Source organism: Mus caroli, chromosome 13, assembly GCF_900094665.2.
Source record: "Mus caroli chromosome 13, CAROLI_EIJ_v1.1, whole genome shotgun sequence".
Lineage (NCBI taxonomy): Eukaryota > Metazoa > Chordata > Mammalia > Rodentia > Muridae > Mus > Mus caroli.
This window is the reverse complement of record NC_034582.1, coordinates 51,865,296-51,892,271: the sequence shown is the minus strand read 5'-3', so window position 1 is coordinate 51,892,271 and position 26,976 is coordinate 51,865,296. Positions and strand designations below refer to the sequence as shown.

General features: G+C 47.8%; 2 protein-coding genes across 4 annotated transcripts in view; one reads left to right on the top strand and one right to left on the bottom strand.

Moving 5' to 3' along the window:
• The first annotated feature begins 2,856 nt into the window (after positions 1–2,856).
• Positions 2,857–5,825, top strand: Il9 (interleukin 9). Its single transcript, XM_021181124.2, has 5 exons — positions 2,857–2,990; positions 3,079–3,114; positions 3,198–3,230; positions 4,434–4,565; positions 5,620–5,825. Exons 1-5 carry the CDS (start codon positions 2,877–2,879, stop codon positions 5,737–5,739), a joined length of 435 nt encoding a protein of 144 aa, XP_021036783.1. The 5' UTR covers positions 2,857–2,876; the 3' UTR covers positions 5,740–5,825.
• A 6,776-nt stretch (positions 5,826–12,601) lies between these two features.
• Slc25a48 (solute carrier family 25 member 48) overlaps positions 12,602–26,976 on the bottom strand; it is a 36,781-nt gene continuing 22,406 nt past the window's right edge. For 2 of the 3 annotated variants that reach the window (XM_029468606.1, XM_021180338.2), the window contains 4 exons: positions 21,371–21,613; positions 20,012–20,145; positions 14,598–14,728; positions 12,602–13,114 (listed from right to left, as the gene is read on the bottom strand). In XM_029468606.1, the coding sequence (XP_029324466.1) occupies positions 14,606–14,728; positions 20,012–20,145; positions 21,371–21,613 (500 nt within the window). In that variant the 3' untranslated portion in view covers positions 12,602–13,114; positions 14,598–14,605. Of the gene's footprint in view, positions 13,115–14,010; positions 14,498–14,597; positions 14,729–20,011; positions 20,146–21,370; positions 21,614–26,976 lie in introns of those variants that run through there. The other variant, XM_021180339.2, reaches the window with a different exon arrangement.

Sequence of the window (26,976 nt, the reverse complement as noted above, 5' to 3'; positions counted from 1 at the left end):
AAACTCGCCAGAGTTCTGTCAGAGAGAGGTGTAGATCCAAACTGAAGTAGAAACGTAAGGATTCTTTGGGAAGTCAGTTGTGTTGGATGGCGTTTTGCTGGCAAAACACATGAAGAAGTGTTTTCCTGAAGCAGACACAAGTGAAAGGATATTTTGCTAAAACAAACATGTGAAGGAACATTTGTTGAAGATGACACAGGTAAAAAGATGTTCTGTTAAAGCAAGCACATGAAAGGACACAGGATGAAGGATTCTATGCTAAGGACATGCATGTGTTGGTCCACCTTACATTGCACAGTTGAGCTTCATTTGTTGGGACTCCGTAGAGAGAAACACCAAAAACTGTTCTGGTGTTGTGCTGCCGCTTCTTGCCACTTCCACAGATGCGTCTGAGGCAATACACGTGGAAGACACGTAATGTTTAGAAGGAGTATACAAAGGACTTAACGGACAGTGACAGAGGCTGGGCTTGCTTACATAGCTAAGCACTTCTTAGTCGCATATCTTTTTTACTTCACTGAGAGAGGCACAGCCGAGATATTTTCCTGGCATTCCTGTTGGCCCTGCTCCTTCCTGCTGACCTGTGCTGAGGATGAGGCCTGGCTGTCTCTGCTATGTCAGATCACTGCTGCTGCCATCCTGACTCTATCGAACGGGACTGCTGGTGTATCCCTGAAGTATTTGCAAGTGGATCGAGTTGCCGCTGCTGACCTGTGACCTGACCTGCTGAATTCCTGAAGACACAGATGGGATTTTTTTCTCTCATTTCTAAACAGGTCCACTTCCCCCATGTCCTTTCTTTTCCACTACCTCTGGTGGGTAGTGGGCTAGAAGGGAGGTTAAAGCATTTAAGAACCATCACTAAAAGAAGGCTTTGAAAAAAATTAAAGTTACACTGGACTTAGAAACAAAAGTGTTTTCCATAGATTAGGAGGCCGTCAGCAAAAGGCAAGTAAGTATATAGGACTAAGCTGTGAGATTTGAGAAATTTAGGAAGAAGCCATCCATCTCTAGCTTGTTTACCTCTAAGAAGACTCTCTTTTTCCCACTGTACAGCCAAATTCTGAAAGTGCCCCTTTCTCCTGAGAAAAGAAATTGAACAAAAGCACCACTGCCACCCTCTCTCACACTGCACAAAGCTTAGGGGCTTATTCCTGCTGACAACTAGAGTCAGTGTGCTCAGCCAAAGAACCTCTTTCTTGCCTGCTGATCTGATGGTACAGGAGGCAAACTTCGTTACCCAAATTTATTTCTGAGTATGTATATGTAGCCTTGAAAACTTCACAGAAACCCAGTTTAAATGAACCTTTCCAGTAACCAAAAAAAAAAAAAAAGTTTCAAACTAATGTTTGAAGTCAGTCAACAAACATTTAGAAACTGGACTGGAGGAACAGACCATAAAGACCCTGGAATATGGGTGGGAGTGGGTAGGGCAGAGCAGGGCAGAGCAGGGCAGCTAGGGGACACTCAAGAGTTGTTCAATAGCACAACTGGGAGAAGCAGCAGTGCACAAACTGGACAACCCAGGCTCAATTCCCAGACCCCACGTGAAAAGGCAGGATGCTGTGTTACTTGCCTGCTACCCCAGAGCTCTGCCAACAACAGAAGACATAAGAGAATTGTCCAGAAACTTGCAGGCCAGTTACTCTGGAGTATACAACATAGCCAAAACACCAGAGACAAGACAGAGGGAGAGAATGGACTACCCCAAAGTGTCTCTTTACCTCCATACACACATACCACTTGCCTGTCAGAATGTAGCTTGTTAGTACAGCATGCTTGCCTGGCGGAGTTCAATTTCTGCAGCCCCCAAAAACCTGCACTTGGGACTTTCAATTCAGAATCTACAGATTCCCAATTGTACGACTTTGGGGCAATTGTTTCTTTGTACCTCAGTTTCCCTATGTATAAAATCCTGAAGATAATTATAGTGTTTGCATCAGTACATCACAGAAGTGTGCTGTCTGGTCTTAGTGATGAACTAGAGGACCTGGTAGCTAAGATGTATCTAGTGACTCCAGGGGTAGAATGAAAATGGCAACTTAGTATCCACTGGCAACTTAGTATCCACCTCACTTGGTGTTAATTTACATAAAGTGCCTGGGGTGGGCTGATAGATGCTGTGAATGCTCTAGTGATAGGGGGTACCCTGTTTTAGTACTGAGTTGTTTTGTGGTTTTAACCTAATGTTGCCTAGTACACACGTATACATGGTCTGTAAAGATTCCAAGGATCCTCAAGGCCAACGCTAGCAAGCACAGTTCCAGCATCCACGTACTTACAGAAAACAACTCCTCATATACTCGCATAGAGCGACTTCTCAGAGGTGTATGTATGAGGTAGAACTTTTGTTCCTAGGCCTGACATACTGTGAGTATCTAGCAATCAAGTAAACTGAGGCTCCAATAGCCAGAGGAAAACCCCAATGAGTGAAAGGCAAGTCTTGCTTTCCCCTGATATCCCCAGCGTGACCCCTTCATTACCACCCCTGTAACTCACTGTCTATCAGCATTTCTCACTAATGTGGAGGGGAAAACACAGACCTGGGCTTTCATGGAAAGTGTTTTGAATCTCACAACCAGAATTCCTGCCTTTAATGGGGGTTGGGGCTAGATCTTTAACTTTTCCTTTAGTATTTCAGAACCCGACTGTTTGAAGAGCATCTTTTCTGAGGAATGGTATTTCCTGGCATAAGACAGCCTTTGTCAAGTGACTCAGACTGATTTTTTTTTCAATATCTCAATTGGCCTCAACTTACAGAGAAAAAAGTGGGCACTGGGTATCAGTTTGATGTCAGGGTTTTTCCCGGTTTGAAGAGCTTTAAATACAGCTAGTCTGGAAGATGCTGGTAGACTGAGTTCCAGACTCCCGTCAACATGTTGGTGACATACATCCTTGCCTCTGTTTTGCTCTTCGGTTCTGTGCTGGGCCAGAGATGCAGCACCATATGGGGCATCAGAGACACCAATTACCTTATTGAAAATCTGAAGGTAGATTTAGGGGTCTGGGGAGAGCCATCAGCTGGAGGATGGCAAAAGGGGCTCAACTCACTGGGGGTTATCTCTTTGCCTACTGTAGGATGATCCACCGTCAAAATGCAGCTGCAGCGGCAACGTGAGTGAATAATCTTTAGAACTTTCCAGACTTCTCTCAGTGTTCACAGCTAGAATGCTCATACCGAGATTTCTCTCTTGCAGGTGACCAGCTGCTTGTGTCTCTCCGTTCCAACTGTAAGTATAGTCAGAAAAAGGTCAGGGGACACTGTTTACGCTTTGAAGAGCAATCACGCAACTCATTTGACATTCTAAATTCCAAATTACTGTTTAAGTGGGACTGTTAAAGTATAGACCCCACCTTTAAAACTTATATTTATATATGCATCATACACACAACTATATGTTTAAGCTAGCATCATGCCCTTGAGAAATCTGGATATTTTTCAGAGTCTAAAACGTATTGACTCTCTTCTGAGATCAATGGGCATGTATAAAATGAAAAAAAGAAAAGAAGAATATTGCTTACTGGTTGATCTGTGGTAAGTCCAGATTTGTGAAACAAACAAAATAGTAACATCAGGCAGGGATCATCCAGATATCATTCATACACACACACGCACGCGCGCACACACACACACACACACACACACACACACACACCTCCTTTCTCTGGCATCTTCCTACTCTTTCCCCCTCCCAGTCTCCATCTCTCCCTCCTTCTGCATCTCCTTGCTGGTCTTTAGTGGCTCCCAAATGGTTCCAACTATCCTCTGGGAAGACAGTATCTAAGTTTGGTGCTGAATGGGACCCTAAGAGAGCAACTCCCATCCTGGCAGGGAGGGGAAGGCAGGAGGCTCTGGAGCTATTCTAACTCCTGGTTATGATGAGGGAGTGGTCACCCAGGCCTGTAGCCACTGCAGGGCTCACTCTTCAAGTTGGACCAGGGAAAAGCTGAGCTTAGAACCCTGTGGAAGTCAGAAGCCCCATTTACTGGAGTTCTATGGCTAGGGGAGGGTCCAATCTACCCACTCCCTTCTCGATGCAGGGTTGTAGCTTGCAGCAAACAGGAGCCCTATGCAAATGGCTTGTCCCATCAGCTGGCATGAGAAAATGCTTTTCCTTTCTCTGGACTTTCAAACTCTCAGCCACTGGACCTGCACAGGGCCACCAGGTGCGAGACAGATGCAGTACCACCTTTGCTAGGGCATCAGGTCTACATTTCCTGTGTGGAGTCTCCTCAGGAATGTCACTGGGAAATTGACCTCACCTCAAATTACTTAAGAGAGTTTCCTCGGGTGGCCAGGAAGAAGAGCATGAGTTTGGGCGACATTGGTTAAATTAAGTTGCTCTTTAAAATCCTCTTGGCGATTCTTCCTGAAAGCAGTCCTAGGCAGTTTTTATTATAAATCCTTTTTATAAGTCCTTGTTATTTACCAGGATGATTGTACCACACCGTGCTACCATGAGGGACTGTTACAGCTGACCAATGCCACACAGAAACCAAGACTCATGCCTGTTTTCCATCGGGTGAAAAAGATAGTTGGAATCCTAAAGAACAACACGTGTCCGGTGAGTTTTGTGTCCGTGTGTGACAAAAGTAGGACCTTTGGGTCAGAGCCTGTGGCAGAGGGCCTTGAGAGCAACAACTGTCTGCTCACATCCAAGCAAATGAGAGAGGATGGTAAAGTTAAAGCAGGTAGGCCCAGGCCGGAAGGGGGTCAGGCAAGAAATGTAACCAGGAACAAGATCACTGCAGTGGAACAGATCTGCTTCGGGGTCCGTGGTTCCCCTGATTAAATGGAGACCGTTGATAGTGAAAGAATTCACCTAATTGTAAGCAAAAGCCAGACTCTAGAGAATCAGACTGTAACTCATGCAGCACTAAATCATCCTAAAAATTCACTTTACTAACCGAGGATGTGGGAGCCTCTAAGTCAGGTTTGTGTGTGTGTGTGTGTGTGTGCGTTGGTTTGTTGAATGACTGAAAGGTTTTGTAAAAGAAAAGACGCCAAGGTCTAGGTAAGTACTTCCGCCTGCCCTACTGACTATCAGCATATACCCTGGTTCCTGAGGCAGTGGTCTGTCACCGTCCTTTCTCCCTGTGTGTCCTTTCATAAGAGAACACCAGCAGTCCCAAGTGCTGTGGTCGGCTAGCCTAGTCACATATCTCTGCCCCCAGTGGCACCTGCACTTGGCTATGTTACATGAGCCATTACGCTGAGCACCTGCCTTAGAGGCCAGCTTTAGCTCTGTTCGCCAGCTCCATAGGGAGGAATGCGATACCCGGGAAAGTTATTTTTCTGATGCTATTGTATTTTATAAGAGACAAAGCTGTGACTTAAACCCTGGTCTCTGTGAATCCAAAGTCTCACTCAGAACTACGTGTGTGTGTATGTGCACAGACTCCTGGAATCGTGACCCCAAATTAACACTTACATGGTCTTACCAAATGCTAGCTAGCCCAGGATCAACCTTCTTATTTCCCTCCCATCTCAAGCTTCTCTCCCCTGCCCATCAACTGGCCCCCAGGTTTGAGGGAAGCTGGTCCTGGGCTGCTAGGAGTGTATTGCTGCAAAGTGGGCTGCGGATGCTCACCCTGTTCTGCCCACTTCTCTCCCTGCAGTCCTTTTCCTGTGAAAAGCCATGCAACCAGACCATGGCAGGCAACACACTGTCATTTCTGAAGAGTCTCCTGGGGATGTTCCAGAAGACAGAGATGCGAGGACAGAAAAGCCGACCATGAAGACAGATGCTATTTATTCTATTTATTGAATTTACAAAACCTCCCCTCCTTAATTGTTACAGTGAAGAAATAAACTAAGCTATTCTAGACCAAAGCCCTTTTGTGTCCTTTTGCTTCACAGTTGCTTTTGGAACGATGGGGAGGGAGAAGTAAAAGGTATCTGAAATAAAGATCCACGGGGAGGGAGAGAGACAAGCTGTCTCCAGACCCTTCCTCCGTGCCTACTCCTTCCTGTTGCTCAGAGCAAATGAAGCTCCCGGTGTTGCATAGGTAGAATGGATCAAAGACTTGGTAATAAACAGAGTTATAAGCCAGAGCACAGAACCAGAGGCTTGAGCCTTGTCTGGTCTATAGGCAAGCAGTTACAAGGGGGCACAGCCTGAAAGGTGACAGCAGACAACAGCAGCAGAGGCTAAGAACAGCATGAGGGAGACACAGGGCACTACCAAGTTCTGAGACCCCCAAAGTAGAAAGGACCATTGTTTGGTGAGTCCAAAGGCTGAGAGAGTCCTTGGGAATCTGAGCATGGGAGCTGGAGAGATGGCTCAGTGGTTACAGCATTTGCTGTTCTTCCAGAGGACTCAAGTTCAGTTCCCAACACCTTTGGCAGGAGGCTCCCAACCATCTGTAACTCCAGCTCCAGGGGATCTGATGCCTCTGCCCACCAAGGGCACCTGCAGTCATGTGTACATGCCCACATGACTTTGCAAACAAACACACCTACATATAATTTTTAAAAAGTAATTTTTTTTAACCTAAGAGTGCAAAGGCCTGGCACCAGGTCTGGAGCTGGGTCCCAGAACAGGGTCTCTTCAGGTGAGAGCTTGAAGTAGGGAAGTGTGAGAGCAACGTGGCATATTTACCTGGAGCCTGCTCGGAGAGTGCCCACCATGGGCCAGCCAACAAAATCCATGAATCAGACTGAATGACTGGCAGAACTCGGATACAACCATTCCCCTCAGCCTAACACCCTACATATCCCACCGCAGTACCCACTCCTGGTCTCTGTCCCACGATGCTCGCAGCCTGCTAAGCATGCCTGCTTGCCTCTCCCGATCACACCCCGGCTCTCCAGGGACCAACTCCATTCACTCTTGGACTAGCACTGAAATGCCCTGCAGGAGGCGCCATGTGAATGTGGCCTGAACAGATGACTGGTCTCCAGGGTGCAAGGGCACAACTGGAACTGGGTCAAGAATATGCATGCCTGGTGGATAGATTGGGCCTAGATCATTCTGTGGGTGTCTCTGCAACACCTCCAGGCAGGTCAAGGGTCAGTTTATACTACCTGCCTATCCCGGATAGAAGACTTCAGGCCTTCTGTTTGGCCCCTTCAGCCCCGACTGATACGCTGGCAGACACAAGGTCAAGGATAGGATCTTTGGCAGAGAAAGTGGTCCTCTCCCCTTCTACCTGCTGATACAGAGGTGTGAGGGAGAAAAGAACCTGGGTTCTGTCTTCATGCATGAAGTTTCCAGAACTATTATTCAATGCCTCTATGCAGGGCATTGAATAAGGAGGGTGTCTGAGTCTGTGTTGTGCCTAACTCATGTCTGGTCTGTGGTTCCTGCCAAAATGAGCCAAATCCTTCCAAACTTAGCACTCAATGTGTGACAGACACGAGATGCTGAGGGAGTGCCACTCATTTACAATAATCATCAGATCAAACACTTCACATTCTGCACTGTTTCTGTTTGTACCAGGAGGCAGAACTCAGGACTGGCAGGAAGTAGACACTGGCATTTCTTTTTTATAAGCATGAGAGTCAAAGCTTTCCAGGTTGGAGACGTTCCCAAGAGCCTTCAGCTGGTGGAAACTGAAAAGCAGAGAGCCACTTCCAGCTGGTTCTGCTTGCCAACCCCTCTCTCTGCCCACCCCGTTCTGTCGCTCCCCTATCTGTGTGAGATTTCTACACTACTTCCTCTGACAGCCTGAGGGTCAGATGGGTTCACCGCAGCCCCAGGGCACACTCACTTATCCAGCAAGCAAAGGTCAGAAAGGGTTCAGATTTCACCCTCTTTAGTCCTTTCAAAAGTTAATGCACAATTCAAGTGCCAATCCTTACATAACACCCATAACAGGACCTGGGGCAAAATTCTGTAATTAAACGCATCAATATTCAAAGCCCAAGAATGTTCACACGGATAGGTCAAGGTTTACAGCCAAAAGAGTCACAACAATGTTGAGCTGGCTGAGCTGTTTGGGTTTCAGGGTGGCGCTAAGGGATTGAGGAGCTGAGTGTACAAGACAGCTTTACTCCAGCCTGGGGCTCACTTACGCTCCCTCTGGCTCTGGGTCATCTCCAGGAGGAACAGAGGTTTCTGCAGCACCCTGACTGGCTGGCTTCATGGCAACCCGGGTGGTTTCCCCTGCATCTGGGTCTTCTGAGTCAGACTACTCATTGTGGTTTGTGCTGACTGTACTCACTCAGGATTGCAGGGAGGGGCAGGCGGATGCTGGTGGTTGGGATGGTCTCAGAAGACAACACCAGCTACTGCAAGGGGGAGAGGCCGAGCAATAGAAACCGAGGCTTGCTGCCACATCAAAACCACCTGCCAGCTTGGTGCTTTCCCTTGGCTTGTCTGTAAAGTTGAGTAAAAAAAGATTCACTCCTGCAGACAAAGTCCGAGGATGGCACACCTGGAGTGAGGAGGACTCACCTGGAGTGAGGAGGACTCACCTGGAGTGAGGAGAGCTCATCTGGAGTAAGGAAGGAGCACACCTGGGGTGAGAAGGGCACACCTGGAGTGAGGAGGGCACACCTGGAGTGAGGAGAGCTCATCTGGAGTAAGGAAGGAGCACACCTGGGGTGAGAAGGGCACACCTGGGATGAGGAGGGCACACCTGGAGTGAGGAGGGCTCACCTGGGGTTCCTGAGGCTGTATCCCAGCCTCAGAATCCAAAGTCACCTCCAAACGGGAAAGGGAGCCATCTCGAGTTGAACATTTCACTTGGAATTCCGAAAATTTCCCCACAAGTGGCAAAATCACACCCCAGACCCACTCCTGGGTATTGGATAGAATGGGGCTTAGTGGGGTGGGGGTGGGGGGTGGGAGAAGTGAGGCCAGCTGGGGAAGGAGGAGGACAGTTAAATTTAGGTAGAACATAAAAACAAGTTGCATCTGTGTCCCACGCACCCAAGGACGCGGTTCGATGACTCCGCAACCATAATAAGCATGCAGGTGCAGGAAAGATGACGTGCTGTGGGACCATGAACACCGTTCTTAGGACTTGGGTTACCTAACCCAGGGGGGCCCCCTCCATGCTCAGGGAAACCAAGCCCAGTGAGCCCTCTCTATGCTCGGCCAGTGGCCAGAAGTCACACTTCTCTGGATGTACGGCTCCCTGGATGTCACAACCGAATCACATGCTTCTGGAATCTTCTTTGACAACAGCTTAGCACAAAGGATTCTGGGAGTTAGAACCCAGACCAATAACCCGTCCTGTGTCCTGAGCATTCGAAGACCCATTCAGTATTTGCAACTACCCCACTCCAAAGCATGCTTATGAAGACACCAGGGGCAGCTGTGGCTCTCGGGGTTTCACATGGACCAGGCCCAGGGTACACAGATACATCATCCACCCTTTGTCAACCTCTGGGCAGAAAGCTGAGCAGCCCTGAATCGCGGAGGAAGACTGGCTTTTGTTTTTGTTTTTGTTTTTGTTTTTTATAGATGAGGAAAAGAGAAGCCCACGCAGGCAGAACACGTGGAGATTATGCAGATAGGCATTGAGGCTGGAGCCCAAGGAAAGGACAGCACCCTGGGGCAAGGCAAACAGTGAGACAGGGAGGGAAGTGCCCAGGACCTATGCTCTACAGGTCACCAGCTAGCAGACAGCCTTGGGATTTAGTTGATGTCTGCTGCCATCAAGTGGCGATTCTATGGCATATCAGCCAAACAGGCTTTTGAGGGACAGTGTTTGTCCCACAAGACCAAAATCTAACTTCACATGATTCTAAGATACCGCCTTCCTCTCCACTCCTGTTTTCTCGTGTGCACATGGGATCTCACAAGGACTGTACAGCAAGCGATGTCTCAGACGACAAGAAGGGCTTCCAGCTGCCCCCTATGCATTCACTACAGAGGAGTAAACTCTCTGCCTATCTAGGAGCACACAGTGGGAGATCCTGGCTGGCCTCTGAACACACCACTCTTCCAACCCAACTGTGCAGCCAAGACATGCAACCAGGGCACGCCTACTTGACACATCCTGGAATGGGATAGAGGAGGCACTCTGGGTCCATCTCGGCATCCTGTAACACACTAGGAGCATCTCCTTGCCAGCACCCTCAGTACCTGCCTGTGGTGCTGTGGTGGGAATGAAGCCAGTCTCTTCCTGTTAAAGGGTCTAGTAAACTAGAATGAAAACTCTGCTGGGGCTCCTCCACTCTTACCCCTGGAGACAGTGCCTACAACACAGCAGGTGCTCAACACACGTGTGATGACTAAGTGACCAGGGGCCCCATAGCCTTGGGTTCAGAGCTGCCCAGGGGAGGGGGCTTTGAACTCCAGGAGCTGTGGAGGATGGATGTGGAGAGAGCACTGTGAGGAAACGCCTGTGATCTACACAGGGGAGAGTGGCTATGTCAGCCTCGGGGTGGGGGGGCAGCTGTGATTTGGTGCTCGGTCTAGATCACATAGAGGTGGTGGATCCCCCTACTACCTCTTCCTTGGAGCAAACCAAGGGAAATCTTTTTTTAAAAAGATTTATTTCTTTTATGTATGTGAGTACACTGTCACTATCTTCAGACACACCAGAAGAGGGCGTCAGATTTCACCTCAGATGGTTGTGAGCCACCAGGTGGTTGCTGGGAATCGAACTCAGGACCTCTGGAAGAACAGATGGTGCTCTTAACCACTGAGCCATCTCTCCAGCCCCCAAGGAAGATCTTAAAGGCTTGTTTTTTACATGGCTGTGAGGACAGTTCCTCACTGGAGTATAAGATCACCCTGGAGCACATTTCTGCTTGGCTGGTGGTGCCTGCCCAGGTGACAGTGTTGGACGGGACTCTGAAGCCACATTCCAGCCGTGGGTGTGCTGAGAGAGGTTTGCGGGGTGCAGTAGGTGTGGCTGCTGCAAGTACACACGTGAACACATGCCACACAATAGCAATGCTACCTCCTAGGCGGTTCCCATAGGAGGTAAGACAGATGCACAACGTCACACTGGAAAGCAGACTGTGCCTTTTATTATGATTCCCACATAAAAGTCATGTCCACAGAACACCCACCCCTGCAAGCTCTGGCTGTCACCTGCCACGCACAACACCATCACATGACACTGCTCAGGCTTGGGAGAGAATCTTTGGATATTCTTATCCTATATGTTCTTTTCTAGACACCGAGCCCTCCCTCTCAATCTTGAGGACCGGGAAGAAAATGACACACACTGGTTTCTCTCTGGGATGGCAACATCTCCACAGATCTAAACTGGATAGAGAGGAAGGTGACCAAGGTCTCTCAGAAGCCAGGGTGAGAGCTCTGCATGTCACACAGAAACAACCCAAGGGGCTTACGGTGGTTTTATTTGGGAACTCAAGTCTATGCTGGGTTTTCATCATCTGTGGGCACAGAATGTTTTGCCTGTTTTCTCAGGTTCTAATCCAGAGCTGAAAGAGATGGTGGCTGCCTGGTTCATGGTCTGCTGCTTCCTTCCATCATTAGACTGGGGAGAGAAACAGAGTCTGCAATCATGAAGGGAGGGAGTCCAAGCTCAGGATGATGGCTGTGGCCCACCTGGCACTGAGCAGAGATGGCTGGGTCTTCTACTCTCCAGTAATTTGCTCTTGCTGGTTCTACAGGTATTGTCAGCATCTGCTGTGGGATGAGGCCTGCTCAGATTACAGTAGCCCTGAGAGGAGAGGGGCCACATAATGAGTTCTCTTTTTTCAGCCAGCAGGATCTAGGCTCGGACAACCCACACGGAGATGGCTCTCATGCCACAGAGATGCGGTAGTGATCACCACGTGCTGCAGTCAGTCAGGAAGGCTGTGTGGGAGTGTTTGTAAATGTTCAAACAAGGGGTCACAGGAAGAACGCATCTCCTTTCTTTGTTTATGAAGCTCCTTGTAAACAGAAAGCAAGCTCCCAGGTTTGGAGGATACACATCAGGGCAGAGTATAGCACAGCTCCGTTCTAGGAAGGGATCGGCTACCAGGATCCTGAAAGGGCATGGACTGATAACACAGGACTCATGAGGAAACCTAAGGACGGCTTATGAGTGACTGGGACCCTCTTCCTCAAGCCATCCCCATGACAACGAACTACCCCATACAGGGCTGACCACTGAGCTTCACAGCTCTGCTATGAGTAGCATGGAAGGAGACAGAACTAGGGATGGACGGGAAGGAAGGTGCCATCTCCCCGAGACTCTAGGGAGCCGAGTCCTCTATCCCAGGTATGTATTTGGAAACCATTTTTATTGACCCTATGCCTGGGACTTTGGAGACCGTCCCCATCCCACCATTTCTTAGGGTCTGCAATGAGTGTTCCAAGGTCATCTGAGATACACTGTCTCCTCCATTTTGGGGACTAGGTGAGGAGGGCGGTGTTGCTGTTCACTTCTTCAAAGAGTTCACATTTGTGCTGCAGACTGTGGCCTGCTCCAAACCTTTGTAAGTTAAAGCTCACGCTTGCTGGCAGGCCTGGTGTACATGGCTTCTGGTTAGAACACGATGTTAAACGCCTTGTTCAAGACTATGCTGCTAGCTGGGCAGTGGTGGCGCACGCCTTTAATCCCAGCATTTGGGAGGCAGAGGCAGGCAGATTTCTGAGTTCGAATCCAGCCTGGTCTACAGGGTGAGTTCCAGGACAGCCAGGGCTACAGAGAAAAACCATGTGGGGGTGGGGGTGGGGGTGGGGGTGGGGGTGGGGGGAAGACTATGCTGCTGGTTCACTCTGTCCCACTTGAGACCTCCAACCTTACTGCTGCTGCTTAGAGGGTTTTATTTTGTTTTGGTTTTGTTTTTGTGTTTTTTTCCCTAAGGAGACGGGTTTCCCAACCCTTTACAAGGGAGAAGACATTCAGAAAGGAAAGCTTCCAGCTGGCTCGGATACCGTGCTCTCAAATGCCACGAGTTGGCTCTCTAGAAACTTCCTCCAGCCGCCTTAAAGAGCCAGTCCTCAGGGTGGCCAAGAGTGGCCTAGTGTGACAACTAGGACAAGTACCCAGTCACTCCGGGGAGCTGAGGTCTTGCTTCTAAAGCCATTTTGTAGCTGAAGATTTAAACCACGTGACTCGGACATGGTTCCAGGCCATTAGGCAGGAAGGCAGCTGCGCTGTGCAAAGTCGGCTCTGGGTTTCAGGCTACGATTGGACCTTATGGTGATCACAGGAATTCTTGCTTTGCTCTTTCTGTAGTTTCTATATTATCCTACAATGCAAAAACACATTGATTTTGTTGCAGGATTTAAAACATTTATTTTTCCCTGTTGGAGATCTAGTGGGGGTGGGGGTGGCGTGGGGTGGCGTGGGCGTGGGGTGGGCGGGGGATGTCTGTACACAGCATTAGGAATGAAACTGTGGTTCTGCTCTGCCCTGCCTTGACCTGGACTCCATCCAAACACAAGGACGCTTCACCAAGAGCTTTAATCTTGTGAAATGTGCAACTACCCTCTTTTTATTTTATATAAAGGGGGCAAAGAGCCGGCGAAGCTGTGAGTGTTGCAATTCTAGTGAAAGGCTGCAAAGGTTTATTTAAGGCCAGCTTCTAGGTTCTCTGTGGTCAGCCTGGCTGCAGGCCCTCTCTGCTTGCATCTAGGACCCAGCATGCTGCACTGTCTGTCTGTGCTTCCCAGCAGCCCCTGCAGTGTGGGATTGGAGGATCTAAGTCAGGGCTTCTAGGCTTCCCTGATGGTGGCCATCCTCCTTGGATGAACTGGTGGCCACAGAGGCAGAGTAACAGGCTTCTCGCTGATGTGAAAATCCAGTGACCGAGTCCCTCCATCTTTGGAGCTTGGCAAGTGACGCGTTAGAGCCCAGGAAGGAGCAGCAATAGCAGGGAGGAACCGTGCTGAGTCACCATCATGAAAAGGGTGGAGAGAGGACACCTGTTGTTCAGGGCCATCCACTGGGAAGAACGGAGGGCAACCAGGGCAGCTAGGGGGTGGTCCTTAGTAGGCAGACCACATCTCAGCAAAAGAATCAAGCTGCCTTCCTGGAGGAGGAGTCCTCCAAGCAGCCCCGGAGGACAAATAACTGGTGAAACCAAGACCAAGAGGGAGTTGGCTCAAGGCACCATGGGAATACAGACGGGGGGGGGGGGGGGGGTAGGGGTGGGGAGAGGTACAGGCAGAAGGGGGGTGTTCAGGATGGGGGGGAGCCTGACTGAAGGATGAGGTGGCAATATGGACTGACTTCCGGGAACTGCTGAGAGCATTTGAGCAAGCAGTCAGCTGTGCAGAGCTATACTGATCCTTCCTTGTGAGAAAGGAAAAGAGGAGACTCCGGTTGTAAGTGGCCGTCCTTCAGAGCTTTGCAAAGGAGTAAAGTAGGCTTAGTCGGAAGAGGGGAGATGGCCTTGTGTGGGCTTGGGTGGCCACTGGGGATAGTGTCCACAGATCAGAGATCACTATGTTTTAAGAAAGAGGCTATAGGCACTTCTCTCCAAGGGCTGCGGAAGCTGCGAGGGGGGACCAGAGCAGGTGACATGGCTGTGAACTGTGCCCAACTTAGTCACTGGAGTCCCACACACCACTGCCAGCCACAGCTACTTCAGAATTGCAACGTGATGGTGAGAAGGCAGGCCTCTCCGCTCCTAGACTTACCAGGGGGGACAGAGGGGCACTTCAGAAACAGTTTCACCAGGAAGAATGGAGGCCCAGCTCCAACCCTGGCCAGGAAGAAAGCACACTGACCTGATACCTCATTCGCTTCTCACGGTGTGCTCTCCCCGGAGCGCCTTCAGTGAGAGCTCATACCCAAGGAACATGGCCGCACTCATGGGGAAGCCGCGCACAGCATTCACAGTGATGCCCCTGAAAAACACCTTTGTGGGGGAGAGGGGGGTTATGCCAGGGTTAACCCTCCAAGTGCCAACCCACGCTCTTGGCAACACTGCCTCTGAGGGTGAGGGGGGGTGACTGCAAGGTAGCCCAGTCCTGGACTGACTGGAGCCCAAAAGATCTGAATGTGGAAAGACCCTAGCATGTTTCCAACTCACAACACCTGTGATGGCGCCGGGCCTCATGGGCTCTGATGCGCATGCGCTGAAGACTTCCGAAAACTGAGGTCCAATCAAGTCTATACTGTTATGCCTATGTTCGTTCTCTCTGTCTCCCTGTCTCTCACTGTCTCTTTCTCTCTCCCTCCCTCCCTCTCTCTCTCTCTTCCCTCCTCCCTCCTCCCTCCTCCACGGGGCTGGAATCTGATTTTTAAAAAAGCACCCAGCCATGTACAATGATAGATGGTGCTTTCTGAAACATCCCTAAAGCGGTGGTAGAGGATAGGACAGATCAAGGACAATGCCTAAGATCACAGGCATGGATAAGGTGACACCATGGGGAGGTGACAGCCTCTCTAATTATAGTATGTAGAGACAATCTCTTGCACTGTGTGGAAGCATCACCTGTCAATAAAATGCTACTGGCCTATTAGCATAGGCAGGAAATAGGGAGGTGGGAGTTCTGGTACAAGAGAAGATTCTGGGAGATGGTCAGGGCAGGAGATTTTCCCCAAACTCTGAGGAGGAGACAGATACCTGAAACTGACAAGGACATACCAAGTCATATGACACATTTAGAATAGAATAAATTGGATTATTGAGATATGAGCTAGTCGGGGAACAGAGCCAGTGATATTGGGCTAAGCATTTATTCATATATAAGAAGTCTTAGAGTCATTACTTTGGGGGACAATGTGGATAAGTGGAAAAGCACGAGGTTACAAGTGTATTTAACTACAATAGTGGCAACATTGGGCCGCTAAAGGGTGTTCCAGGGAACAACCCAGACAATGCTTCTTAAAGCCTTCCTAGTACTCATTGAACCAGTGGGCACCCAGTGACTGCTCATCACCTGTGGGAGCTGAGGTGGCATGGTCTTAATAGAGAAGCTGCTAGCCTCTGCTGTGTCTGTGTCACAAGACACGGGTATCATGACTGGTCACTTGTGTTTTGTCTTCTATCCCTAGGTAATGCTTCCCATGAGCTCCTGGCACCCCACATCTTTCTGCTTTGTGCTAGGTAGCTACAGAGAAATGTGGGCAATCTAGAACCTCTTAGATAAGCCCAATCTGGAGCAATGGCAATGACGGGATCAGAGAGGGGTCTAGGGAGCTGCCCCTTAAGGCCTACTCTGGAAACTGCACACTCAAAAGGTAAACCCTACCCAAAGCAAGATCAGAGAGCTATCAGGAAACGAACTTCTCTTACACTGAATCACTTCAAAGCATAAGACACAGAGTGGCTCATTTTCAGAAAGAGGCAAACGTCCGTGCACGTGCCCACTAGCAGCCACAGGATGCAGCTCAGCCTAGGAGAGGGGTTGATGGGCCACATCCTGGTGCCCTACACATCCATGTGGGATGTGGGCAGTGTTGGCACTCCTTTCTCATGCCTGACTGTCTTGGAATTCTTCAGGATCATTCAGAGTGACTTGAATCCAGCTCCAAGGGGAAATTTCCATGCTGGTGCCCAGACTCCCTGGAACCTTGGCTTGAGTCTGCTCCAAGGCAGTACCAGGTGCGCCTGGCCTTAGAGCACAGTTTGCTTCACAAAACAACATTCAAGACACTGGGGCCAAGGCATTCCTCATGAAACCTCCATGGTTACCTGCTACCGGCATGCGCCTACACTCCTCAGCCTGTGAAGGATGGCCCTCTTGTCCCAGTCTTGCATGCTCTCAGACTGCCTGTCCCATCTACCTCTCTAAGCCACCTCTGGTCTCTGCTTTGGATGCCCCCTAGACCTGCTTGCAGCCTCTGTCTATCCAAGCATGGCCACGCCAGAGTGGACAGCAGCACCTTCTTGATCACAGGATGCCCTCATTGTTCCTCATGGTCCAGGACTCGGTAGACCATGACAGGGTAAGGAGCACGGTCTGTGGGTATGGTTCCCCTGGTCTCAGCACTGATGGGGCCTCAGTCCTGAGTAGACCTTCTATAACTGCTTATTAAGCGAGCCCCTGAAGGATGAGCGAGTGCATGGACAACAAGGATAAGCAAGTGCATGGGTGAGCCAAGAGGACCCAGTGCTGAGGGATTCCTCGCAGTAGTAGTTGTGAATGTTCAAGTAGTGTTAGGACCTCAGACCCCTAAGGGGCAGGACCACCAGGCCACTGACCCTGGCCCCTCACAGCGCCTGATTACCACAAACTCTTCTCCCAGCCCTGTTCCAGGCTCGTCAAACCACCAAGAACCCGTGGCTCAGCCTCCTCAGTTCAGGGCTAAAGTCTCCTTTCAGGAGACGGCTCACACGGCCCAAGACAACCCTCTAAGCGCGCGGAGAACAGGACCAAAGCATCAGGTATTGCTTTGGTTGTAGGTTAGGGGTGGGTTCCTAAACTCTGGGCTTCTGGGTTTCTCCCTTGAGATATGAAGACCAGATGAACCTGCCGCACGAGTCCTCTCTGCGTCCATAACTAATAACCCTGAGGTTTAACAGTCCTAAAGCTCAGCTCAGTAAACAGCTTAATTTCTAGTCACCCGTCTACTTCAGGAGCTCCGTCAGCATACATAGCCCACAGCTGCATCCTTCCAGGCAGGGATTTCTACCCAGAAGGCCTTGAAACCACAGACAGGTCCTCCACCTGCTTGGGGCTCAGGGCTGAATTTGCTTCTCACATTGCCAGCATATGTAGGTGAGAGCCCCTGGCACAGCAGTTCTCAACCTTCCCAGTGCTGTGACCCTTTACTACAGTTCCTCATGTTGTAGTGACCCCCCCATCGTAAAATTATTTTTGTTGCTACTTCATAACTGTAATTTTGCTACTGTCATGAATAGCAATGTAAATTTCGGATATACAAGATATTTGATTAAGTGATCCCTGCTCAAGGGTCAGTGAACCCAAAGGGGTCATGACGTACAAGTTGAGAACTACTGCCTAATCTAGACTATTGGCCACTCCAGGGGGGTACAGTCTGGGGAGTTTTTAGAAGAATTAGACAACCTGCCCTGTCCACAGACTATAAAACTAAATACGGATAGCAGAGGGCTCTAGTGCACACACACACACACACACACACACACACACACACACACACAAGCAAAATGAAGACAGCTCTAGTAGACAGGAAACACTCATGTAACACAGAGTAAGCAACAATATAAAGCACAGGAAACCACAGGAAAGACAAGGTCACAAGTTCAACTGGCCCTCACTTCCATGCACAAAACTGCAATGTCCAGTGTTTGCAGACCACCGGGGCAGCACCACAGAAGATATACAGTGCTATTGCACACAGAGGGGATAAAGACAGTCTCCATAATGATAGCATTGGAAAAGAATAAACGACACAGAGGAACAGATGAAGAACGAGCTAGGAAAGGAATCTATCCTGTCCAGCACAGCAAATCAGCAAAACCCCATTACTAAGAGGGAAACAGAAAAGGACAGACAATAATCCAACCAATCAGAAAAAACGACAAGATGGCAGGAGTCAATAAGCTCCTCTCAATATTAGCCTAAAATGTAAATGTCATCAACTCATGAATACAGAGATTCGGACATCTGACTGGGCGGAAAGATCAGCCCAGCTGCCTGTTGTCTGCAAGAAACACACCCCACACCCAGAGTCTAAAGGCAGAGGACAAATGCTAGCTGGCCTAGACTGGAAGGTAAAAGTCAGCTGGTGTGGCTATTCTGCTATCTGATAAGATAGACAGACATCAAACCGAAACCAGAAGAGATAAGAAGGTCACTGCTTAGGAAGGAAGGGGACAGTCCATAAAGAAGACCTAGCAATTGTGCCAAATGGCACTCAATTTTGAGAATAAACACTAGAGGAAATTACAGGTCATACAGTTCCTGATATAATAATAGTGGGTACTTCATTAAGTATCCCACGTTCATCTAAAGATGGACCACCAACCTAAAAGTAAAAAAAACAAAACAAAACAAAACAAAAACCAAAAGCTCTCCACCTTCCATTACAAGATAGATTAAATGGATTTAACAGACATCAATGAGATATTCCACCCACTGGATACGGAATATACGCTTTTCTAAAGAGCCGGACGAGCCTTCTCTAAAATAGGCCACATTCTAGGACACAAATTAAATCTTGGCAAATATAAAAGCATAAACACAGTCTCTGTTTCTTATCAAATCATAGTGGAATAAAACGAAAATTCAACAGCAAGATAAAGCACAGGAGCAGTGAAGATGCATGGAGATCAAACAGTACGCTCACCAACGATTCGTAAATGTTCACTGAAGAAACCAGGGGGAAATGTAAAAATCCCTCGAATCAGACGAAAGGGAAAACCATCCATAGCTAGGGATGCTGACTTACAGGAAACCGAGCAGTTAGAGATAAATACCCTAACAGTGCACTTCAAAGTTTAGAAAAAATTAACAAGAATTAGCCAAACCCCCAAGTAGTGAGCGGTAAAATAAATAAATACATAAATAAATTGTAAAGGTCCGGTCAAAAATTCGTGAAATGGAAATTAAAAAAAAATCATCAGTCAAGGAGTTGGTTCTCTGAAACAATAAGCAAGATTGACAAATCCCTGGCTACACACACACACACACACACACACACACACACACAGAGACAGAGACAGAGAGAGACAGAGACACACACACACACACACACACACACACACACAGAGAGAACGTTTTTCTGAAATCTACAATGAGACAAGGGTGTCCACTCTCTCCTCTTCTGTTCAATACAGTGTTTGAAGTCTTCACTGGAGTATCAGGACAAGAGAGGAAATAAAAAGAATATAAATAGAAAAAATAAAAGTCAAGTCGTCCCTATTTGCAGATTAGCATAATCTTATCCTTAAAAACCTAAGTATTCCACCCCAAAACTTGATCCATATTTTCAGCAAAATATCAGGGTAAAAAATCAACATACAAAATCCAGTAACAATTCTATATACTAACAAATAAACTTGCTGACAAAGAAATCAGGAGGTGGGGTAGGGGAGAGGTCCCATCTACAATTGCTTCATAAAACATGAACTATTGAGGACTAAACTTAACCAAGAACAGGCTGGTAACCTCCAGCACCTGCTCTCCCAGTATCCTCCTCTAGCCTCACCAGCAGCAGCCTCACCCTCTGCCAGGCTGCTGCTGACCCAGGGCAGCTGCGTGCAGCTTACCTTAAAGCCTTCTTGCCGGTAACTCTGGGAGATGCAGTCCATGACTCCTCTGTATTTATTTAAATAGACCCCGTCTGCTTGGATTCGACTTTTCACGACATCCATCGGAGTTGCTGTCCCCCAGGAAATTGCCCCTGGGAAGTCAGAGAAACCACTCATGTCAGAGCTTTCTGTCTGTCTTGGCTCTTCAAGGCCTGGCTTCCTGAAGATGCTGTCCTCCAATGCCCCCTCCCCCATCCCATCCTCATAAGTGGCGGGGGAAGCGGGCTGGCCCAGAACATGACTTCTGATCCTCTCTCTCCACCCACTCGTGGTCCTAGTGGAAGCCTCCCACGCCTCCTCTGTAAACTGGGCAGCAGAGTTGTGTTGATGAGGCCGGCAGGAGACCGGAGCAAGAGACCGGACCATATCGGAGCTCCCCACACAGAAACATTATCAGTGGAATAGCGACTGCTTCTGTAGTCTCCCAAACAGGCAGAGAGCCCAGCGTGAGACCTTTGACCAAAAGCTTGCAGTTATGGCTAGGTTTGAGTCTGGGGAAACTGAACAAAGCCTGTCTGTCACAAAGACTGATCACTGAGAAGGGCCAGCCTGGGAAAATGGAAAATGTGTAAAATCATCTTTAAACCTGTGGCATAAAACTGAGAGAACACACAGAGGGGTCGTCCTTGCAGGATCAGCTTGAAAATTCCAGTCTGAGCATTTGTGTGACTTTAAAGGGTTAGGGAATTGGGAAAAAGGAGGAGGAAGAAGAAAAGGGAGAGGAAGAGGAGGAGGAGAAGGAGAAAGAGGGAAAAAAGGAGAAGGAGGAGGCCTGAGAGGCAGTAGGGAGCCACATCAAAGAAGGCATGTGGCAAACCACTTAGTGCATGCTGACTTCCCTCTGAATGAACTGGGGTTGTGGCCCAGGTGACAAAATGAGCAAGTGTGGCTAGCCTTGGATCTCTGTGACTGCTGGGCCCCTGGGTATCTCAGGGCAATGCGGAGATTGGATCCCCCTGACCCCTGTACCTAACAAGCCTGACATTTAGCAAAAGTGAACAGAGATAATAGCTTCCCCCATAGCAGCTCAGCAATGCCTGCCACAGAGAACATGCTAGAATGCACCCATTGCCTCACAGTCCAGTGAACTCACACAGAGACTCTCATAGCCCTGGAGAGAAGGACCTGGGAGGTCAAAGGGCCATTTTCTCTACTAGGTGTGGCACAGAGTCAGTGAAAGGAAGGCTCCTGCATATTTGGCTGGATGAGGCCCATCTCCTCAGGACTAGGAAAGTGGTGCTAAGCTCCTCTATACTCTACCATTACTGTGGCAGGCCCAGGACCCAGGGACGGGACTTCCGAGACTGGGGTCCTTACCTGCAATGCCCCCTGCCAGCCATGCTGCATAGGGGCTGGGCCCTGTGCAGGCCTCAGGTGTGATCCACTCACTCAGGAACACATAGGGAATAAAGTAGAAGCAATATCCCGGGATGTCTCTCAGCAGCATGGCGCTGGCTCCCCGGTACAGCCCTGTCAGGCCCTCCATCTGCACAATAGTTGCAATGCAGTGCACTGGTCCCTGGTATGCTGCCACCGCCCTGGACTTCAATCCATGGCTAGCTGAAAAGACAGGAGGGAGATGATGCCAAATGACCAGGCAGGTGAGAGACTGGCCAGCTGCTGGCACCACAGCCAGTCCCCTGACAGACAGTTCCCACTCACGTGGCTCGTTCATTTTTACCAAGCTATCTGTCACCCTTGGCAACTTATACCAGAATTCTGAGTCTCCAGGAAGAAGCCCTGGCAACCAGATTGGAAACAATATAAGCCAAGTTGCCCTGGGATTCACAGAGCCTTCTGTTCAACCATCACTATGCATTTCTAAGCAGCTGTGGTTGAAGAAAGAAGACAGTCAAGTCAAGCTCTCTCTTGATGGGGAATTAATAGTCAAATTATTTGAAACCAGGCTGTCCTGGATGCAAACCTTCCTCCACCACTTAACAAATGTCGGCGTTTTCTGCTCTTGTTTTCTAGTTCTTAAAAGACAGATCAAGAGTCATGGATACAAGTCAGGTAACATGCCAAGTCCTTGACATGGTGCCTGGAACAGTGTGGGGTTCAACAAGTTAGCAGCCGATAGTCATTGATAGGGTCCACTGGCTGACTAGAGGACAGACGTGTTCTGACTCATGCCAGCCCTGGCCTGAGCTATGCCCTAAAACAGCTGCAAGGCAGCATCAATAACCCTCAACATCAAGGGCCCTGGATTCTGTTTCCTTTTGTAACAGGCCCCAGACCTTAGCACAACTGACTCCATGATGGAAGTGCCATTCAGGCTGTAAAACTCAGCATGCAGAGAGAACCACCTGCCAAAATGAAAACAAAGACCTAATTCACTAGAGTCCATAGCTTTGGGAAGTCCTTAAATGTAGGAACCTTGATGTTTGACATCTACAGTTCTACTTCTGTTCTTGTTAGCTAAAGTGTGTTAACCCAAGATCTGGGTTTTGTGCTTAAAATCTCACCCTGAAAAGAGCTCAGGCTACAGTAGAATACCAAACACCAAGTGTAGTCACCAGAGGCTAATAAAGACTTTCTATTGGCTTAAACCTATACCCAAGCACTCTTCTCTGGTGGATACCCCATAACACTTGGAGGCTTGGGGGTCTATGCTGGCTGGTTGTGGTCTGTTCTCTCTTAGCTTGTCTAAGGTTATACAAAACAGTAGAGCAGTAGTCGCTCTGCCAGCCGGTCCTCCCAGAGGCTACCTACCATCCTCCCTTAGACTCTTCTCTGCTATGGCTCATAGTCAGAAAGGCCTCCAAGGACAGACACACTGGCACTCAGTGGTCCTTCTGAAGGGTCTTCCCAGCATTCTGTAGTCAGGATGAATCAGGAGATCCAGCCATGACCACAGCACTGTCTGAGCCACTGGATTCAACCCCTGATCCGGGCATCTGATTGGCTCTTATTGCATGCTTTGGACAGGAAGTGGTCTGCCATCCTGGGAGCTCTTTCCCAAGTCCTCAACATTCCATCTTCCCCCCACCCCCATGAGCATTCAGCCTCAAGGGCTGTGTGGTTGGGATTGGAGTAAAGGACACAGGTTTTATCTCATCCTTAAAAGTCCACAGGAGCGAGGGAGAGGCTGCACTGGCCTAAGAAACCCATCTGAGAAAACTCCATGAATGCATTTCCCCGTGGGGGTTGGGGATGGGGAGGGAGGTGGACAGGGTGGGTAAACACCACCTTGTGGTGCTTTGAGAAAAAGTAGACATTGTGGCCCTTGAGAGGCCCCAAGAGGTCATTCTTTCCCAAAACTGTGATGACATCAGCAGCGTTATCCTGGGAAATTTGCCTAAGACCAAATAGGTGTTGCTGTCTGGCTATGAGAACACTGGCTGATTGAGCATGCTCCTCTCTAGGCAAGGCTGGCCTGACCCAGGAGTCAAGGCTCCTCTGAATCAGCTTCTACAGGGTGGCTCTCCGGAGTTACTGATTGAAAGGCTGTGTCCAGATAATGATCTGCTAGTTTGGCGGTGCTGATGCTGTAAGAACTGCTGCCAACCTGACAACTAGCCCTGTGTGTCAGTAAACCCTTCTTCCAGCTTCCCCTTTCCTCCCTTGAGTTAGCAATAAGAAAATCCTCTCACATTCCCCTAAGTGTTATAACATAAGCAATCTAGCGGTGATTGGTGTATAGTATTCATTTGTGGCTATTAAAGCAATATACTAGCCAGTAAAATATATAATATATAGGCTATAATAGAAGTTATAATAGGAACAAAAACAATCACCAGATGCTGACACAGCTCTGCACCAACCCAAACTCGAACTGTTAACACTTGTCAACTTGGCAGTACTGTAACAAAATACCTGAGGTAATTAACTTTTAAAAAGGTTTACTTTGTATCATAGTTTGGGGGTGTGGTGAGGCCTTTCAATGGTTTATCAGCCTCATTGCTTGGAACCTGTAGCAAGGTGTCATGGTTACATAAGACAACTTCATGCAAGTGTGTAACATCCTTTGAGCATATCAGCCCCTTACCCTGCTGCCCACCCATCTCTTACTTCTCTATTTCCATTTTCCTTACTCAGTCTTACTTCTTGCATGCCATATATACATATATTGTTTTATGCACCTATATAAAATATGAGAGCCACAACTGAGAGAAAACATTGAATCTTTTTTTTTCTTCTAAAACTGACTTACTTACTAGATTATATCCAGATTTATTGGTTGTCCTGTAAATGACATAACGTCACTCTTTGTGGCTCAAACAATTCTACTGTGCACCCAACCACACTTCCTTTGTATACCCTGTAGTCGCCATCTGGGATGACCCTATAGCTCATCCACTGTGGCCCTGTTGCAATAAGCACTGGTGTTCAGGTGGTCCTGTTGTGTGTTGACTTGGTGCTCTTGGCAAACACCCAGGAGTGGTTCAGCTGGCTCAGTTTTGGTTTTTGAGGAACCTCCATAGTGATTTACACAGTAGTTAGACTAATTTATATTTCTATCAAAAGTTCCCCAGTACCCTACATCTTCCCTAGCCCTTCTCTTTCTTTTCTTTTCTTTTCTTTTCTTTTCTTTCTTTCTTTCGTTGTGGTGGTGGTGGTGGTGGTGGTGGTTTGGTTTGATTGGTTCATTCTTTGGAACAGAGTTTCTCTGTGTAGCCCTGGCTGTCCTGAAACTCACTCTGTAGACCAGGCTGGCCTTGAACTCAGAAATTCGCCTGCTTCTGCTTCCCAAGTGCTGGGACTAAAGGTGTGCACCACCACTGCCTGGCTGATTTATTGTTATTTAGTTATTTGAGATCTTTCTATAACCCAGGTATTAACCCTCTGTTAGATATCTAGACATCAAGAATTCACTTCCTTCCTGCAGGCCGTCCCTACACTCGGCTGTTTCCTTGTTATATAGAAGGAAATTTTATGAAACCTCACTCGTCGATTGTTAGCATTATTCCCTGAGCGACCAGGGTCCCATTCAGAAAGTCTTTGATAGGCCAATGAGTTGATTCAGTGGGTAAAGATGCTTGCTGCCTAGACTGATGGCCCCAGTTGCATCTCCTAAGACCAACAAATGGAGAACTCCCGTAACTCTTCACACATGCAGTATGGCACCTGTCTCCTCCAACTCTCAATATAATTTAAAATCAGAAAGTCCTTGCCATGCTGATGTCTTAAAGTGTTCTGATTTTTTTCCTCTAATGCTTCCAGGGGTTCAGATTCTACATTAAAGATCCATTTGGAGTTGACTTTTGTACAGGGTGAGGGAGAGAAGAGTACAGTTTCAGTCTCCTTAATCTAGCTATCCAGTTTTACCCACACCATTAGTTGAAGAGGCTGTATTTTTGTCTAATATTTATTTTTGACATCTTTGTCAAAAATCTATTACCCATAGTTGTGAGAGTCTATAGATGGGTCCTCTGTGCTGGTCTGTTCTGTTCTTCTGTTTTGTTCTGGTCTATTCTATGGGCTACATGGTTGGTTGTTTTTTGTTTTGTTGTTGTTCTTAAAACTCGGTAGAGCAACTTGAAATCAAGTTTGGTGATATCTCCAGGTCTTTTTTTTTTGGGGGGGGGGGTTAGTTTTGGTTTTCCTCCCTTAGAATTATTTGACTTTCTGGAGACTTGTGCCTCCATGGGTATCTTAAGATTGGGTTCCCCCCCCCCAATTTTTGTAAAGAATGACACTGGAATTTTTTATAGGTTTGCCTTTATATATGATTTAGTGTTTCTCTACCTTTCAATGTTTTCTTTGCTCTCTTGGTTTAGTATTATAACTGAAATGTGAAGTCAGTGGGTTCTTTCCTGGTCTTGTCTGTTTACTATTCTAAATGCCTCCTGGTTCTATGGTCATCTGTTTCTCTAGATTTGGGGAATTTTGCTCTATGGTTTTGTGGAACACATTTTGTGTATATATATATATATATATCTTTAAATTGAAGTTCTATCACCCATGACTTACAATTTTTTCATAACTTATACATTTGATCTTTTAATGGTGTCTAATAGATTTCATGTGTTCTGTTCATATTTTATTGCTTTATCTTTGTCAATGTCCACAGCATTTAACATCTGTTTTCCACCTCTGACAATCTGACTTCTATTTGGTTCATTCTGTTAGTGGGGCTTTGTAAAGAAGGGGTTTTTTTGTTTGGTTGTTTTGGTTTTTGACTTACTAAAACCTCCATTTATTAAATTCAAATTTAGCATTGAGTTCTTATGTCAAATCCTGTTTGACTCTCTTCATTTATTTAGATTCTATTTCAGTTCATTTGATAGTTTACTTGTGTCCTCTGATTTCATTAAACATTTTTTTATATAATGCTTTCTTGCTTCTTGCATAGCCTGTGCTGGGACTTAGGCATCTGGGCTTTTGTGTGTTGGTTAGATGTTATCAGCTGTATTATTTCTGTTGAGTTATCCACAATGTTCATTGTGGGGCCAGAGTACGGCAGAGTGGGTGTATAACTCAGCAGTTAAACTCTCAATCCATGTGCATAAGAGCCACCAGGCACCTTCTATTACTCCAAGAGTGTGAGCTACACAAACAACCACAATAGTTGGCTAGGACTGCTACATAAACGTCACACTGGCCAGTTGAAAATAGCCATCCCTCTGGCTTCAATAATAATTGAGGGACAAACAACAAGGTTTGAGTGGCATCAACAAGAGCCTGGGTTGCTGAGATCAGCAGCCAAGGGAATCAGGCTGGGGAGCAGTTTCATCAACTGAGAAAAAAAGCTGAAATGAAAAAGCAGCTGAGAAAAAGAAGTTGGGGTAACTTCAGGGTGCACCGAGCTCAAAGATCATTAAAGCCATGGAAGGCTCCAGTTAAGGCGTAAGAAGAGAAAGCACAGGGGGCAAGAGAGAAGACATGACATAGGAACGAATGAGGGAGAACAATAGCTGCTCACAGAAAGAACAGTAGAGCATTGACTCTGAGAGCAAGTGGAAAAACCCAGAACAATCATA

Coding starts and splice junctions, on each gene's coding strand:
- Il9 (XM_021181124.2), top strand. CDS start 2,877: ATGTTGGTGACATACATCCTTGCCTCTGTTTTGCTCTTCGGTTCTGTG. Junction 2,991..3,078: donor ACCTTATTGAAAATCTGAAG/GTAGATTTAGGG, acceptor TGCCTACTGTAG/GATGATCCACCGTCAAAATG. Junction 3,231..4,433: donor TGTGTCTCTCCGTTCCAACT/GTAAGTATAGTC, acceptor GTTATTTACCAG/GATGATTGTACCACACCGTG.